The 18486-nt window shown below is 38.4% G+C and overlaps 1 protein-coding gene and 1 pseudogene across 1 annotated transcript; both read right to left on the reverse strand.

Moving 5' to 3' along the window:
• Positions 1 to 426: 426 nt before the first annotated feature.
• On the reverse strand, positions 427 to 1421 carry LOC149384825 (receptor-like protein Cf-9). Its single transcript, XM_089626169.1, has 4 exons — positions 1406 to 1421; positions 1021 to 1323; positions 699 to 893; positions 427 to 440 (listed from the first exon to the last, which is right to left on the reverse strand). The coding sequence occupies exons 1-4, from the start codon at positions 1419 to 1421 to the stop codon at positions 427 to 429; spliced, it is 528 nt and encodes a 175-aa protein (XP_089482295.1).
• Positions 1422 to 1439: 18 nt separating this feature from the next.
• On the reverse strand, positions 1440 to 3180 carry LOC149384826 (uncharacterized; annotated as a pseudogene).
• Between the last annotated feature and the right edge of the window lie 15306 nt (positions 3181 to 18486).

The raw sequence follows: 18486 nt of genomic DNA on the forward strand, positions 1-18486 counted from the left end.
TCTTTTTTCTTAATTGAAGTATTTATTTTTACTCCATCTTCCATTGTTTAATTTAATTCTGATCATAATACTTGAATGTGATTAGTTACCCCGTTCATGATCATAGAATTGACTTAATGCATGAGAAAAATTAGGTTGATTGACCTCTTGAATAAAACTACCATAATAAATTTCTAATGACTAGAGATAGCTAGGCTTTTACAAAGTCGTGAGTACGTTCTTGTGTTTAATGCTAGCCATGTTTTTAGGAGTTGAGATCGAGAGATGATATTCCGACATATGCTTAGGATGTTTGATGCACGAGAGAGATTTAGCAGTACTATTAACATGAGCGTGATTAGTAAAGTAAGAGTGTGTAAATCGAGCGTGAATTCAGTGATTTCGCCAACAAAATAATTCCTAGAAAGACCTAAATCAAAAAGCTTCTCAAGATTGAGACTCTGCCACAGAATTTGGCCCCGGAAATGATTAGAAGCGAGTTCTAAGACCGTTACTTTCTTAAGTTTGAGAAGCAATGCAGGAAAAGATGTTGTGAATTTGCACTTACTGACATACAAGACACTCAAATTACTCAAAGCTCGAGTGACATAGTCTAGATCTATTAGGAACCCCATCAAAGCCTAATATCTGAAGCGAGCTTTTCCAATTATTTTTTGGGAACGAACCGAAGAGATTTTTATTGTAATCTACACAGATACCGGTAAGGTTTTCTAGGCTAAAAATGTTTTCTGGGAATTCCCCAGACAACCCACTCAGCTTAAGATCTAAAGACATCGAATAACTTGACAACTTCATGAAAGAATTGGGCACGACGTTGGACATGTTGATGTAACTCAAGAACAACTTTTTGAGACGAGCAAGGTTGGCAACAATGTGTTTCAAGCTAGACGACTCTACAATAGATCTGGGTTCTTACGAAGGTCGAGCACAACCAGGTCGGACATGAAGGCAGCTCAGCCGGAACTCGGCCAGTGAAATTCGAGTAGGAAAGGTCCAGATGAACCATTCTTGTGAACTTACCGAATTCTGGCGAGATTTCGGAGCCGCCGAAGTCGTTGTGAGAGAGAATGAGAGTGCGGAGATGAGTGAAAGCGAAGAGGCTGTTGTTGGAAGTGAGGACTCCCCGAAGACTGCCACATTGGAGGCGGAGCCCGATGACGTGGCCCCAAGTAGAATGGCACGTGACTCCTCTCCACGTGCAACAGTCGCCGGAGTCCCACGAGGCTGTGCTGTTTGGCTCGCCCGCTCCAACGTAGTTCGATGAAGAGTACTTGTAATCGTCGATGGAGAATGAGCTTCGGAATTGGATCAAAGCGGCTCTCTCTTCCAGAGACAGAGAGGGCTGGGAGAATCAGTAAACGGAGATGCGAAGTGGGACTGAAGAAATATGTGAAGGAAATACAACGTGAAAACCAATCCATCGTGTAGATTATGAGCAGGGCCGGCCCGAACTCATCCGGGGCCCTAGGCGAATAAACATTTTGGGGCCTTTTGATAACAATAAAAAATTAAATATAAAACAAAAAATTATAATCAAGTTTTTCATTCATCAAAACATAACACGCCTAGCACTTTTAGATGCAAAAGTACTAATCAAATTCGTATAACCAAGTTTCTCGACCATATATTTTTCAATAGATAGAGTAGCTAAATCGCTCAATCTTTCTTGCGACATAGTTGAACGAAGATAAGACTTGATCAATTTTAACTTTGAGAAGCTTCTTTCTGCATGGGCAACCGTGACTAGTAAAGTTAGCATAATTCTGTAAGCGATCCACGCATTTGGATAAATGCAATCCAAGTCCTTTATGTAATTCAAAACATCGATTGCTTTTTTTATATCTTCCGGGACACTATGGCTCAACATTTATAGTTCCTTGAAGAGATCATTCTTGTCTAAATATGAAATCTCATTATGCTCCATCGATGATGCAAGATTGTCGCAGAAACTCTTTAAAGTGTGTTTATCGGCGACCTTTAATTTCTTCAAATCAAATAAAAGCCGGAACTGTTTTTCAAATTCCTGAAACTGTACAAACCTATTGACAAAGATAATTATGACAATAAATTATGAACAAAAATATTTGTTGATATAGTAAGTGTTGAATAATAAGATTAAATAATCTAACCAGCTATGGAATGACGATATAGCTTGATCAACAATGTAGAAAAAATAGTTAATTTTGGAGGACTCTTCCTCGGATTGTGAGAGCGCGTCACTAGCGTTGTCAATGTCTTCAAATTGTCTTTTCCTTTGTACTCTTCGTTTTTCAATGAACACGGGCTCTATATCCATCTCAATTGTTATCGTTGTAACTTGCAATTTAGCTTGATCATATCCGATTTCCATGTATTGCTTCAAAAAGCCAAGTAGACTTTCTAATTCTTTGATGGCAACATCCACTTGCATAACTTTAGTTTGGAGAAATTTGCTAACGTTGTTAACAACAAATAACAGATCATGCCAAATAATTAATGCCAACAAGAACTCATAATTCTGGATATTGTATACGGCTAAAGTCTCAGCATCACTTTTTGTCTTGGCATCTTCATTACTATTCGCCAAAAACTTTAAAGCTTCTTTTATCTGCGGGGCTTGGTATCTTACTGCTTTAACGCTATCAATGCGACTTTCCCAACGTGTTTCCGACAATGGCTTGACAGTGAGACCTTTCACATGATCATTAAAGACTTTCCATCTCTTCGTAGAAGCTGAGAATAATGTGTATATTCGTTGTATGACACCAAAAAATGACACAGCTTTGGGACAACAATTAGCCATATCACAAAGCATAAGATTTAGAGAATGACAAGCACAAGGTGAATACAATGCTCTAGGATTCTTTTCAAGCATTCTAGTTTGTGTACCTTTATTTTTTCCTTTCATGTTAGCACCGTTATCATATCCTTGCCCTCTTATGTCATCAACATTAAGATGAAGAGCCTCCAAAACATGAAGAAGTCCATTAAAGAGTCCAAGTCCTGAAGTGTCATCTACCTTTATGAACTCTATAAAAAAAACTCTTCAACAACAATTGGATTTTTGGAAATATTCACACACCTCACTACTAGAGACATTTGTTCTTCATTGCTAACATCCGGCGTACAATCAAGTATAACCGAAAAATATTTTGCTTCTTTGATTGTAGAAACAATTGAGAGTTTCACCTCGTTTGCCATCATTGAATCAATTCATTTTGAATTTTGTGACTCAAATAATGATAATTAATTTCCTTTTTCGAGATACGGCGAACATGTTCTTGCATCGTGGGATCAAACTCTGCAAGCAATTCTATCATCTGTAGAAAAAGCCCATTCCTCTCTTCATATATTTTTTCATTATCCCCGCGAAATGCCAAATTGTTTCTCCCAAGCCTTTTTACAATAACAAGTATCCTTTGTAGAACCTGTTTCCAATGCTCCTTTTCTTTGTCGATATGTTCTTGTAAACTCGAATCAATGGTTGACACTTGTTTAAGCCTTTTTCCAAATCCACCCAATTAGCAATAACGTCAACGTGTAGCTTACTTCTCTCGTGGCTATAAAGTCGTGCAGAAATATTATGCCAATCATTTAAACCTCCATCACTTAAGAGGCCTACATTATGATGATTTGTTGCAAATAACTTACAACAAAAACAAAAAACTTTATCGACTGAAGTTGAATACACCAACCACCTCATGTCTTGTCTCTCTCCATTCGGTAAAACTCGCCAATAATGACTTGAAGAGAAACTTCTATCAGACTCATCTTTAGGAAATCTCATATAATTGTTTCTTTTAGGACCCTTTTCAACAAGAAAATCGATAAGACTTTGATTTATTTGCTTCCAATTCGCCGGATCATCCTCGTCAAAACAAATGGAACCTATTTCATTATCGTGTTCTTTTTCTTTATCCTTCTCACTCGGGGTCACATTCTCGTTCTCATTCTCGTTTTGACTAGTTGTTCGTTCTCGTTCTCGTTTTGACTAGTTTGTTCGTTCTCAATCCCGACTTCAGCTCTTGTTTCATCTGTAATCACATCTTTTTTAAAATACTTATCGAGAGAACCAATTTGACTCTCATGTAAAACTTCTTTTTTCTCCTTTTCTTTTCTTTTTTCTGCACCCGACTTGTATCTTCTAATTGAACTCATTAAATTAACTGCTGAAAACAATTAAAAATAAGTTAATAAATATATAAGATGCAAAAAAGCATAATAAAATACAAATTCTAATTGTTGTATACTCACTTGACGAACGAGATTAAAACAAATTCTAATTGCTTGTACATTTAGTTCCTCTAATTAAATAATAACCAAAATTATATCATAGCTTTCCACGTGAGGCCCTGGGAATTATTTACCAAAAAAGTGATTTTTCTCCTCACACTTGAAATTGAAATCTCCCAAATAAATGTATCTGAAACAGTCAAACAAGATATTTGAAGAATATATCAATTCAATATCATACACACAATATACTTAGCATCAAAATCATAATCTCTGAAATCGATACTCTTAGGAAAAGAAGATATCAAACTCAGCGAAAAATCAAACCAGGGAATGATAAACGGACTCTTCCTGTTGCTTGCTCAAACTCAAATAAAATCAAATTACAAATAAAATACTTACCTAATTGCTTGCTCAAACTCAGCGGAAAATCAAACCAGGGAATCGATTCAATCGAATACCTACCTAATTGCTTAATTCACTACAACAAATACAACAATTACCAACGATTTTTTTCATCAGTAGTAACCCAGTAATCGTCGCTAAATATATTTAGCGACGATTTTAGCGACGATTATTATCGTTGCTAAATGTCCGTGCCCAAATATATTTACCGACGATTTTGTGGTCGCTAAATATTTATCGACGAGATTAGCGACGATAATTTCGTCCCTAAATGTTTGAACGAAAAGTTTTTTTTAATTTTGTGAAAGATAATTAGGGACAATTTTATCGTCGCTAATTCGCGCGGGAAAAAGTCGTTGCTAATAAGTCCAGTTTTTAATAATTAGCAACGGCCTTGTCGTCGCTAATTAATATTTTTTTTTCGTTTATGAAATTATTAATTTTTTTCGTCGTTAATTATTATTTTTTTGTTGTTTATGAAATTCTAAAATGAAAAATCAAATAAAAACCAAATTATATTATCCAAATCAACTTATATATAAAATCCGGTTACGTTTTTCGATTATCGATAAATATGTAAATAATAATCTACTATACACAAAATATCTAATAAAACACTAGTCGCGACGTTTGCTTTGTCGTCCCGTCGCTCGTTTTTCCCCTCCTCGACGTGAAACGCTCTTCTGCTGACGCTGAAACTCCGCAAGCTGCGGCGAAACAATATGCTGATCAGTAGACTGACTTGGACCGCCGAGTGTCGTCTGTTGGCTAGCGTCGTTAGTCCTCTGCTGGCCGCTCGTCGGAGTATGGACGCCAGCCGTCGGAGTCTGCTGGCTGTGGGATGACGGAGCCTGCTGCGAACTCTGCGGAAATTGGGGCATAAACGAGCTAAGGTTGAGGCCGGGCACCTGAATCTGTATTACCTCGGCGAATGAGGCGATGGTCGATGTGAACACCTCCTGCGAGATATATCCTGGTTGCGACGTCCCAGCCTCCGAACCGTAGACTTCGGCGACTTCAGCCGCCATCCGCGCTCCCTGTGGCACCAAACGTCCGACCCCGGTCAAGTGATCAGTCCGCGAACTCATAATATCGCGGATCGCCTGCTGCTCTAGGACGGAAATATCAATGTCCGCTCCTTGTTGCTCAGCCTCCGCTCGCAACGTGTTGAACCTATCGACCAGTTGATCCTGATATAATTAACTAGTTAGTATATATTAATCGAAAAATAAGACAAAATAAATGTAAACTTACATAACGTGTGGAGGCTTCAGGAGTCAGTCATTCGGACTTGTCGGACTGATGTTGGCGCTTGTAGTTCGCAAACAAGCTCTCGAAAGCGCCTGTCTCGGCGCTCTTCTGCATGTAAACAAAATTTCAAGTGTTAGATAGTCTTAACGATTTGATGTATCATATAAACATAAAACTTACGTTCTTCATGCGGTGGGTCAAGAATCCAATCGTCCCCTGTCGACTCTTCGTTTTCTTCTTCGCGTGATTCGCCTTGTTCTTCGCTTGTATGGCCTGTAATATAAGTAAACGTACACGTAAATAAAAAATCGTATAATAAAAGGGTAAACACATATTTAACGTAAATGATTTGATTACCTTAAACTCATCGCTCGTATATCGTTGTATAAGCGTCTCCCATTCGATGTCGAGCTTAACGGTCCTCGGTTTCATCGACCGCGCCACCTGTACGCTGCTCTTGCAGTCGATGTCGAACCATGACCGCAAGGTATGCCTCCAATCGCGAAGACGAGTCTTCGCGTCTCGAATGATTGCCGCATCGACAATTGCCTTCTTCTTCCCGGTTGCGTCACCATCGACTCGAATGTCGTACTTATCTCGAATCACTGCTCGGATCTCGGCCTCCTTCGCCGGCCCCACGTTTGCATTCGTCCACCTTGGGACCGTAGGCGAGATCTTGTCTCGGACGACCAACCCGAGCGTGTTCGCGAACGTCGCGAGATCCGGATCCATCTCTCGCTCTGGCTGCAAGAACGACTGAAACTCCTCGTTATAAATAACGACTTCCTTCACCCCGGGACGCCGTGCACGCTCAGATCGAATCCCGAGCGTCGGCCCACGCACGGCCTGTTCGATATCCTCGTCTTCTTCTTCGACGCCATCGCGTACGGGCGCCGACTCGCAATAATTCGGGAGACGGGCTAAGTAGTCATCCCCGCCTCCGCTGCCTCCAGCTCCTGTAGCTGTAGCCATCTGAAATTCAAAACAAACTTTATTTAGTTATGCATTCGTAATAATTTAAATAAGTTAATTTAGTAAGTAAATGAAAAACGTTATATACTATCAATCATCGTCGTCTGACAAATCATCTTCTTCCATCAAATCTTCGTCCTCATTTTCTTCGTCATCGATAAACTCTTCTTCTTCAATATTTTCCAAGTTCAGTCCTTCGTTGCTCACGGGCTCTGGGATCGCACACTGATGACGCGTCAACAGTGAATCTAAATCCGACGGTTCTACCGACAACTGAACTGAAGACGAAGATTGACCAAGAATGTGGTCAATCTCAGGAAGATCCCACACATTTCGATGATTACACTCTTCGACGATTCGCCATTCAGGACCATTCAAGTTATCTTCCAAGTAGAAAACTTGTTTCGCCTGAGTTGCCAAAATAAATGGCTCGTCTTTGTACAATTCTTTTGCCACATACACGCTTGTCAAGTTGTTGTCGTTGCGTGTCCTTTTCCTCGGATCTTGGTCACCAAACCAACGATATTGAAATAAGACGACACGACAATCGTTCGGATAAGTCAAGACAATGACGTTTTCTCTTGACCGTAGAAGTCGTGACCTCCTTCACTTGGTACACATACCCCGCTATTCTGAGTCGTTCTTCTGCTATCACGTTGACGGGAGATAAATTTAACTCCATTCACTACACAAGACGGATACGTCTGTGGTGCGAAATGTGGTCCTAATGCCAATGCGTATAATTTGGAGGATACGGGTAATCCGTCTTGGCTCATGCGAAATACCTACATATCCATTAACGAGTCGGTTAGTGTCGAAGCAAGTTTAATAATATTCTTTAAGTTAGTCAAATACCTTTTCCTAAAACCATTTTGGGAACTCAAGTCGATGCGCTTCTTCAACATCTGGCCGACCTTCTAATTCCATGAGATCTATGTGTTCACTGAAACAAAATTCATGTTCATTTAATACATCATTTAGTATAAATAATTGAAGTTCATTTATTTCATTCATTTACCTCATGAAATCGTCAATTTCGGGACAATTTCGTAAAATGTACCACTCAGCGAGCAATCGTATATTCTCATCTAAGCGTATCGTGGTCATCTTCCCGTAAGGTCGACAACTTGATGACTGAAACACCGATAACTCTCGTTCGTCACCTTCGAAGTTAGACGTGACGTCTGTTCGTTGGGGCATGTTGAAACGATTCTCAACGCCTTCTAGATACCTTGAGCAGAATGTCAATGCTTCATCTACAACATAGGCTTCGGCAATTGAACCCTCTGGTCTAGCTCTATTACGCACAAAGTTCTTGAGTGTTCCAAGGTATCTCTAAAATGGATACATCCACCGCATATGAACTGGACCTCCGTTAATTGCCTCCTCAGGTAGATGCATTATTAAATGAACCATGATTGTGAAGAAATCAGGCGGGAAAATTCGTTCCAACTTACACAATATAAGCTTCACATCCTCCTGCGCCTTTTCGATGTCTGAAATTACCAGCGTTCGTGAGCTAATAAGTCTGAAGAAGTTGCAGAGCTCTATTATGGCATCTCGAATTGTTCGATCCAGAAAAGGACGAATAGCAGGAGCCAATAGGCGCTGCATGTTGGAATTGATCTAGGGTTTAAGAAAAAGTTTAACGCTTCGCAAAGCAGCGGAATTTTAAAAATTTTCTTTTCAAGTAAAAACAGTTTTTTACTAACCTAGACAAAGAGCAAGTACATGTAATTAAAAACTATTATGAGTATAGAAGTTTACTAACCTTTCTTGAAGCTTGAACTTTGAAGAAGCTTTTGGAAAGTTTGCAACGCTCGTCTCCCCTTGCAGCACGTCTCTCTTTCTTTCCTCGGCACCTCGAGCAACCACGATAGTTTCTATCACCAAATCACTCGAAATAAAAGGAATCAGTGAGTGGGCACTTTTAAACACTACGACTTAAGAACGAGTCTTGAAGTCGCAGAGCTAAACTCTAGGTCAAATGAGGACCTAGGTGCCAAAACAATAAAACAAAATTGACTAGAGAGAGAGAGGAGAGGGGCGGCCAAAGTTCTAGAGAGAGAGTCTCTCAAATCTCTTAAACTTGGATGAATGAAAAGTGTGGAATGAGGCTCCTATTTATACGAGAGGTCTCACCTTCAATAAGGTAGTTTCCTCTTCTATAGAATATCACATATTCATGAGCCAATTTCCCTTTTCCTTCAAAGAGTCACACGGCCAAGACTTGCCAAGCAAGTCCTTGGATTTGTTTCCTCTTTTATTTGCTTCTCTCTTGACTCTTTTGGGCGCCCACCTTGGTTTCCCCTTAGGGGAAATTTGTTTCCTCTTTTTCTTTTGGCAAGTATCTTCATACATTCATGCACAAAATATTCTCTCTTTATTTGGGTATGTTGGGCGCCTATACCATCTAGAAAAAGGCTTCTAAAAGCTTTTCCATTTGTTCATAACAACATGAAAAAAAGGCCCATTAAGAATTTTCAATAAAATTATTATGAAATGAAATTAATCCACAAGGCCCAATTAATTTTATTATGGCCGAGTGTTACTTGTCATCAAATGACCATGTCAAAAAAATTTATTGACATTCATTTCATCCTATGTCTCAAAAGACAAAAATACCCTTTTGACAATTTTCGTTCTTGTTTTGACTTAGCTTCCAGTTTAACTATTCCTAATCGATGTGATTCGTGACAGTGACCTCATGGACCCAAATGAACAAAGCTTGAGCTAAACACTTGGACTCAAAAGTTCACAAACCTTTTCCAAGTTTAGCTTAATGCCAACTGACTCCACTAAAGAGTTGACACTGAAAATCTCTCGGTTCAAATGAATTTATTTTCTACTCAAGAATTCAACCTAATTATGATGAGCGGATCCACTGAATATTATCTATGTTTACCCTTCATGAATGTCATCAGCTAGTCGGGATTTACTAAATTACCATTTTACCCTTCTAGCTGTTATTTCCTCAACTCCTTTGTCGCTTGTGAATAAGTTAGAAACAATGTATTGACGAGAAGCTAACAAGTCACATTGTTTCATCCAAAAGAGTCAGGACTCAATTTGGACACTGGCCAGTTCATTTATTCACACTCCAAGGAACAAAGCATGAGGTGACATACATTGCATTTCAGCAATCTTGTACATGAATTCCATATCTATGAGAACTTCACAAAGTTACTCATGACATTCTCACAACTTAGTACTTCACCAATAGGCCCTGTTCGGAATCACATAGTGAGTCCGAACTCTGACTTTCTCAAATGAGAATACTAATGTGTGAAATGACATGTCTCATTTCAGGATTAAGGTAAGCACGATGCAATTCATACGTAGTGACTTCGAGACATAAGAGGTTAAATGGTTTGTTCTTATCTTGTCTCTAGAAGTGCACTGGTCAATTCAGTACCTTCGGAAGATACCTAGAAGAACTATAGAGTCTCCAACTCTCAATGCCTCATAACCAGACATCATAGATTCTTCTAACAATCATACTGAGGCCAATAGTCCTTTGACCCTTAGATTGCGAATATATCGTTTTAAGCAAACTACGAAGAGTTTCTTCATGCAAATCTACATTTGTCTCTTCGTAAGTTGTTTAGTTTGTTTATGGACTAAAGACTAATGTTTTATCATAAAGCTTCAGACAAGGAAGATTGAATGAACGTTTCAACTTTTTATTAATGAATAAGCAATTACAAGCAAATGTCTTCATGAGCCTTTATTACATCAAATGTAGAATATAAAGATTACAACTCTTCTTGTGGGCACCATTGACAACACTGCATAATCACGTGACAATCGTGAGACTTCAAACCCGTCAACCTCCCGTCCGCGGTAACATTCTTCTTCAAATTCCCCGCAAAACCATCGGGAAATCTAACAGATCTCAAGAACTCAGTAAACCGCTTCCGTTCTGAAGGTGTCAGAGTGTATGACGAAGGCGGTTTCATCCATATATCTCCTTCTTGGTACAAATGAAGCTCGTGCCTTATGTTCCAGTCCGCCAGAATCAACCGCGCCTTATCTGTGTCTTTCGTCTTCCCCTCGATGTTCAGCAAGGTACCCAGAAGATTGTCGCATACATTCTTTTCTATATGTATTACATCGAGGTTATGCTTCAGTGTAAGACTCGACAATACGGCAACTCGAAGAAAATACTTTTCTTTGTCCAATTCAGCTCACACGCATCGCGCTTTCGTTTCTTCCCGCCGAAGTCAGGGTGCTTCCCCGGTGGTCGTTTCTCATTTCGTACCTTGTACAATTTGCTCTTCCTCATCGGGTGTAACAACAGCAAGAATCGACGATGATTGCAGTAAACAATCTTGTTTCGAGCCTTGAAAGACGGTGTGTCGTTGTTACACGTCGGACAAGCAAGGTACCCTTGACCACTCTATCCCGACAAACTGCTTCTCGCTGGAAAATCATTCACCGTCTATAGCAATACGGAAAACAACCTGAATAGCTCACCGGTCGAACCATCTCTCAACACAACACCGGTTTCCCACAATTCCTTCAGCTCATCAATCAGCGGTTGTAAGAAAACGTCCATGTCTTTTCCCAGCGCACTACGACCTGGTATAAGCAATGTTAACATCAAGTACGATGTTTTCATGCACAACCACGGCGGTAAGTTGTACGCAGTCAAGACTACCAGCCACATACCGTACGATAAACTCATGTCACCAAATGGGTTGAAACCATCGGTGGCAAGTCCAAGCCGAACGTTCCTCGGTTCTGCCGCAAACATGAGATATTTTCGGTCGATCTCCTTCCACGTTGCTCCATTAGCAGGATGTCGCAGTTTACCATCCTAATTAATGTGTTCATTCTCGTGCCACTGCATCTCTAGAGCTGTGTGCCGACTCGCGTACAATCGTTTAAGGCGATCTTTTAGCGGAAAGTAGCGCAACACCTTATGCGCTACTTTTTTTCCACCATCTTTCTTCAGCCACCGGCTTTCATTACAAACTGGACACTCGTCTAGATTGACGTTGTCCTTCCAAAACAACGCGCAATCGTGTTTGCAGACGTGAATCGACTCGTAACCCATACCAAATCGACGCAATTTCGCCTTTGCTTCATAGTGTGACTCTGGAATCGTGTTGCCGATCGGATGAGACTTTTTCAGTACTTTCAGTAGTTGATCAAATGACTTATTCGTCCACTTGTTCATCACTTTCAAATGCATCAACGTGACAACAAAATAGAGTGACGAATACTCCGTACAACCCGGCCATAATTCTGTGTTCAGGTCGCTGAAAAGGTCATCGAACTGTCCACTCTGGTATTCTGCATTCGGGTCAATATTGTCATCGTCACCGTCTACGTCGTTGTGATCTAAGATATCGTTTACAGCATCAAACATCCCACCTCCTCTTCCGTAATCCGTCTGATACTGCATTACGTCATCTTCTTCCTCCTCGTGAAAGATCCATCTCGTGTAATTCCTCTTAAATCCTCTGATAAAGAGATGATTCTCTATATCAGGAATTTTTTGCATCAACACGTTGTTACACCTCTTGCATGGACACTTAACTCGTCCTTCGATGTTTACGTGTTGTCGGGCCATTGCCACGAACTCTGTCATGTCAGCCGCAAACTCAACGCTTAGACGTTGGTACTCGATTATCCAATTCCTATTTGGATAACTCATTTTACCTAAAGATTCAACATTTTAAAATTTTGTATTTTTCATATTTTATTTTAAAATTTCACGATCCTACCGAAATTTCGGCAGAACCTCCCCTATAAACTTAACAGCCCGGCATCAAGCCTTTAACTTTAAAACCTGCATAGAAACGTCCTAAAACTAACAATAAATCCAACCTCAGTGGTTCGATTATTAAAATACATAATCCATATCAACTAATTAATTTCACATTTTTAATCATTTGTAACATGAATTAAATACAATTCCATTTAATTTCACATAAACTACGTAATCGTTTTTACATGTTTTTACATAATTTTACCTAATATAAATATTTATACCTAATATAAAAATTTATAAATAATTTAAATATTTGTGTAAACAAAACTAATTTAAATATTTATAATATTTATAACAAATATATAACTAATTCTGTAAATATAAATATTTATACTAAATTATGTAAATATAACTAATTAATTCATTTATATTTATAACTAATATATATATATATATATATATATATATATATATATATATATATATATATAAACAAAAAAACTTACCGTACGTGAGGGATGAGGAAGAGATTCCGGACTGGGGCAGACGAGGACGATGACGGCGTCGGTGGGGAAGCAGCTACGACGTCGGCGGCGGAGCGGCGGAGGAGCTGCACCGGTTGAGAGAGAGGTTAGGAGAGAGATGTGAGGAGAGAGAGACTTACCGGGGAGGACGAGGACGGCGTCGACGGCGTCGGCGACACACGGCGGAGGAGGGCACACGGCGGACGGCGACGGCGGGAGCGGAGAAATGAGAGAAAATGGCGATTTAGGTTAAGGAAAACGAAATGGGGAAACTGGGTCGTGATCTGGTATTTAAAGACATTTACCGACGATTTATTCTTCGCTAAATGAACTTACGTTAACCAGGCATTTAGCGACGACTTATTCGTCGCTAATAGTTTTCGTACATATTTAGCGACGATATTTTCGTCGCTAAATCATTTCGTTTTAATTAAATTGGAGGGACTTTTCCCTCTTTAAAATTCGTTAAAATTTAAAATGATTTAGCGACGAAAATATCGTCGCTAAATCATTTCGTCTTAATTAAGTTGGAGGGATTTTTCCCTCTTTAAAATTCGTTAAAATTCTAAATTTGTTCGAAATTGTTAGCGACGATAATATCGTCGCTAAAGAAATTTTAAATCCTTTAGCGACGATATTCTCGTCGCTAAATATATTCCCGCGAACTTAGCGACGAGAAGCAAGAATTAGCGACGATATTATCGTCGCTAATTATCTTTGCCGTCAAACTTTAAGAATTTTCGCACCAAATTATTAGCGACGAAAAAGTCGTCGCTAAATGCATTATTAGCGACGATATATTAGCGACGATTAAATCGTCGCTAATAGTTTCATAGCTAAATGTCATATTTCTTGTAGTGCTTGCTCAAACTCAGCGGAAATCAAATACCTAACCTACATAATTGCTTGCTCAAATCAGCGGAAAATCAAACCATAAATTTCTAATTCTTCACCTTGATTCGATCGGACTCGGACGCTCGGTGATGCGGTCAGGCCTGGATGCGGTGCTCACTTCACTTGACGCGCGCGTGGAGGAGATGGCGCTAAGGCTCGTTCGTTTAGGTCGCGCGGAGGCTCGTTCGTTTGGGTCGCGCGGAGACGGAGGAGAAGCTCGTTCGTTTGGGAGGCGTCGTTAATGGAGGAGAAGCCCGGTCGTTCGTTTGGGTGACGTCGTTAGCGGAGGCTAAGTTCATTTGGGCGGCGTCGTTAGCGGAGGAGAAGTTCGTTTGGGTTGTGGAGCTTCTGCCCTGCTCGTTCATTAAATAATAGGAAAAAACAAAATTGGGGCCCATCCAGTTTTGGGGCCCTAGGCCTGGGCCAAGCCCGCCTTAGCCCCAAGGCTACTATTATTTTCGAGACTGGTATAGTATTAGTATCACAGTATATTCATGCGGTAAATCAGTCAGTATGAATGTGATAGTTCCGTAAGGAAAACTGCAGAGAAAAAGTTTAACATTCTTGAGACGGAAGTAGGAAGAGGCTGGAATTTGAATGCCTCACTTGTAAGTTCTGGTCCCACCCAGATTCTCCTTATCAGTATATACAATATACATGTCAAAATTTTAAAAGTCAGCTTTCATAGTGTTTATAATGGACTGATTTCTGTCATATATGCGTGACGCTCCGCTTATTCCGGATATATTCCTCCAAACTTTAAGAAGCAAGAACAGTTCGATAGATGTCGTATAAGTTATAAACTTAAAAGTATAACAAGAAAATACACGCAAAAATCTTTTTTAAATTTTTTTTGTAAATAACCACATCAACTTATTTACGGCACACAAAAAGATAAAAATACCCAAAAATATTCCCGCATATTTTGGGTTTTTTTGTCTTTTAGAGTCCATAAATATGTTGATGTGGCTATTTACAGAAAATTAATAAAAAGTTGGCTATTATACAAAACGCTATAAGTAAAATGAGTATATAACTAAAAGACCCATAAAATAATAAAGTTTCCTAATATATAGAAGATCTGTATTCTTCTCATAAATTCAAAGTGTTCATACACGCAATTCAAAGACCTCGTGAATCTCTTTGTACTCAGGGTGTGATTCATCGCCCGCAAAAAAACTCACTAAAATCTCCGTCGATCTCCATGACCAAAAAATCCTAGAATCGCAGAGCGTGTTTACGATTTCGTGTCGAGGTGCGGCGTGAATCGGAGCAAGGCAAGGTCAGACAGATCATCGATATGGGTTTCCAATTGGGTGTGGGTTTGGGCATCTTCTGATAACCTTGTTCGTGGTCATGGCTTAACAACAACAACAACAAAGAAACAATCACCGTCATATACAAATTATAAAACTTGTAACTTCTTAAACGCAAACAAGTTTAAATCTCTTGAACAAAGTGTTCCATGAACATGACCACCTCCTTCATCGCCGCCCGTCGCAGCACAACAACGGACCCAATCTCTGAAAAATTGGCCTCGTCCTCCGGCCCATTGCTCCACCGTCCTCTGTCCCTGCCGTGATTTTTTATACACGTCCTGAGCCAGGGCCTCGCAAGGAGATGATTTGGGCTCCGGCGGCGCTCATGAAGAATGAATGGGCTGACGGGACGACGCGTGGAACTTGAACGCAGCTCTGTCCATGTCGACGAATGCCCCTACTCTGTTTTTATTTTTATTTACTTTTGATTTCATATTCTTTTTCTTTTCTATATTTAAGAAAAATGATATGAAGTAGCCAATTCAAACTATGACTTTTGCAAAATAGCCATAGTTTCATTAGGTATAGCAAAATAGCCAATTGAGAGTACTACGACTTTTAATCCTGCCTCGATTAATTTTAATCCAGCCTTCATAAAGCTTATATTCTGTCTTTATAGTTCGTTGGGATTAAATTTAATCCAGTTTAGATTAATCTTACTTGGGCTAGTTTACTTATAGTTGACAAACTATGGTTATTTTGCAAAAGCTTAAGTTCTATTTGGCTATATAGCCGCTAGACCCTATTTTTTTTATCCTTTCCTGATTTTTTTATTTTTATTTTTTATAAAAAAATATATTTTAAACGAATAGTTATAGGATTACGAGTAAACCTGGCATTCCGAACTGTACCACACGGAAGGAAGGTCTACCGAATGTCATGATGTGTCCGACGGAAGTGTCAATTTTCGTCTGACTCAGAAATGGAAAAAATGACTTTCGCAGATTGTCGAAAATAGCAGAGAGGTTGTCGAAAATCGGCAGGCGTTTTATTACCATTTGAGCTAAAAAAATTAACAATATTTTTATACTTTCATCCCTCAATCAATTTACACTATAAATACACCCGATTTTCATTTAATTTTCACAACAAATCACATTCTCAACTATCTCAAATCTGTCTACAATCTACATTTCTCTCTACAAACTTTCTATACACAAGATATTTAGATATATATTTTACATACTTACGTTTATACTTTATATTTCATTAGTTTTTATTATAAGTTTAATATATATATATATATATATATTATATAGTTTTCATTTAAAAATATAATATGTAGTTAAATTATTAAAACTATAGTTCTAAATTTATAGTTTTATAGTTATATTCTATTAAAAGAATTTATATTCTATATAGTTAAATTTCAAATATTAGTGCATTTTTTTAAAAACATTTAACATTTGAGTCCCTTTCATTTACCATTTTGCCTCCTTCCGAATGTTATCCTTGAGGTTGTCGTACGTGCTGTTTCGACTAACTTCTTGATGTAGAGAAGCCGACGACGACCAATACCCGTGCTTCCGTCTCTCGCGACCACCCCGGAGAGAATTTCCGACCGGTCCTTTCTTTGCCGCCGGTTCCTCCTTCCTCTTCGACTTCTTCTTTCGAGCTCTCTCTCTCTCTCTCTCTCTCTCTCTCTCTCTCTCTCTCTCTCTGGTTCGCTTCTTATCTCTTTCTTCCCTTTTCTTTTCTGCGTTTTTGTTACGTGTTTTTTTTTATTTTTTTATTTTATTTTTATTTTTTATCACTTAATGAAGAAGAAGAGAGTCAGGTCATTAAAGGATAAGGCTGGAGCAGTTTTCCAAAATTGCTACTAAATCCTTCTTTTTTCTGCCACCTTTATTTTTCCTCCACAAAAGAATCTTTCATTTCTTTAATTGTTGCAAATAAATCTTGTTTTCTTTAATTCCTTTCCCTGGAGATGGAAAATATGATCTGAAAATTAATTAAATCATTTTCCTTTCAAATTTCTTTTATCGTATCTATTTAAGGTCGTCGAAACTTATTTCACATTCGTTGTCCTTCACAAAATCTCGAAAATACTCCAAAAGCTCGTCGACCTTAAATATCCTTAACTTTCCATTCTTGATTGTTTTTTTTTTTGCTCGTACCTTTGAGAAATTCCTTAATATTATTCCCGTTATTCTTAAGCATTTAAATTTATTCTAGCGTTCAAGTGCTTTCAAAATCCTTTTCCTTGTATTCGGTTTATCGAAATTCATAATTTCCTTATTGATTCTCAAATATTATTATGAATTTCTTCCGAAATTCTGAAATTTCACTTAAAATGTGAAACGCGAGAGTATAGAGAAAATATTTCTGATTATCTGATACTAGAGAGATATTGAATTTCCATAATTCATTCAAACGGAGAGAAAAGAAAATTTACTTTATCTATTAACGAGAGGAAAATTTTCAAAATTAGACGTGTACAAAAGTCGGGTCTTACACCCAAATAGACTATCAATTTTTTATTTTTACAATTTGCAAGGTCTAATTGCTTTAAACCCAATAAATTATTTATTTACTTGGTCCAACAACAAACAAATAATTAATAAATTGATTATTTACTTGATCCAACAAAAAATAAACAATTCTACTATAAATAGTTATTTCATTCGCTTTTATCAGAGCCGAATCGGAGACTATGGACCTAATAATAGAAGCTACACAAATCCGAACAAAAAGACGAAAATGTCCTTTCTCTGTTAAGCAATCGAAGGCACACTATTAGAAGTGGAATTTTCATTTTCTTCCAATAGCCAGGATTTTACGACACATGTACTTCCGTCAAGACTAACAATCAAAGTACTAAGAGCAACTCCAATGCTAAGAGAAGCTCACTTATGACACATCATCATAAAAACCATATATTATTGAGTATTATTTTTATATTACTAATTGACATTTTGTAGATAAAATAATTTAATGTGAACATCTATAAAAGTTGTTAACTATAATATTATTTTAAGAGATATAATTTTTTTTTATTTTATATCCACTTTATACTATTTTTTTATAAAAATAGTGGTGAGCATTGGGGTCATATATGAGCACCATTGCTATAATGATTATGGTATTCTAAGTTGCCCACAATGCAATAGCAACTTGAGTTGCTTTCCACTTAAACTCCATCTAAGCATGGACAACCCCTATTGGAGATGCTCTAACAGTGAACTAGAAC

This window comes from Urtica dioica, chromosome 9 (genome assembly GCF_054948205.1).
Source record: "Urtica dioica subsp. dioica isolate 48M chromosome 9, U.dioica_male_clone48M_v1_H2, whole genome shotgun sequence".
Taxonomy (NCBI): Eukaryota; Viridiplantae; Streptophyta; class Magnoliopsida; order Rosales; family Urticaceae; genus Urtica; species Urtica dioica.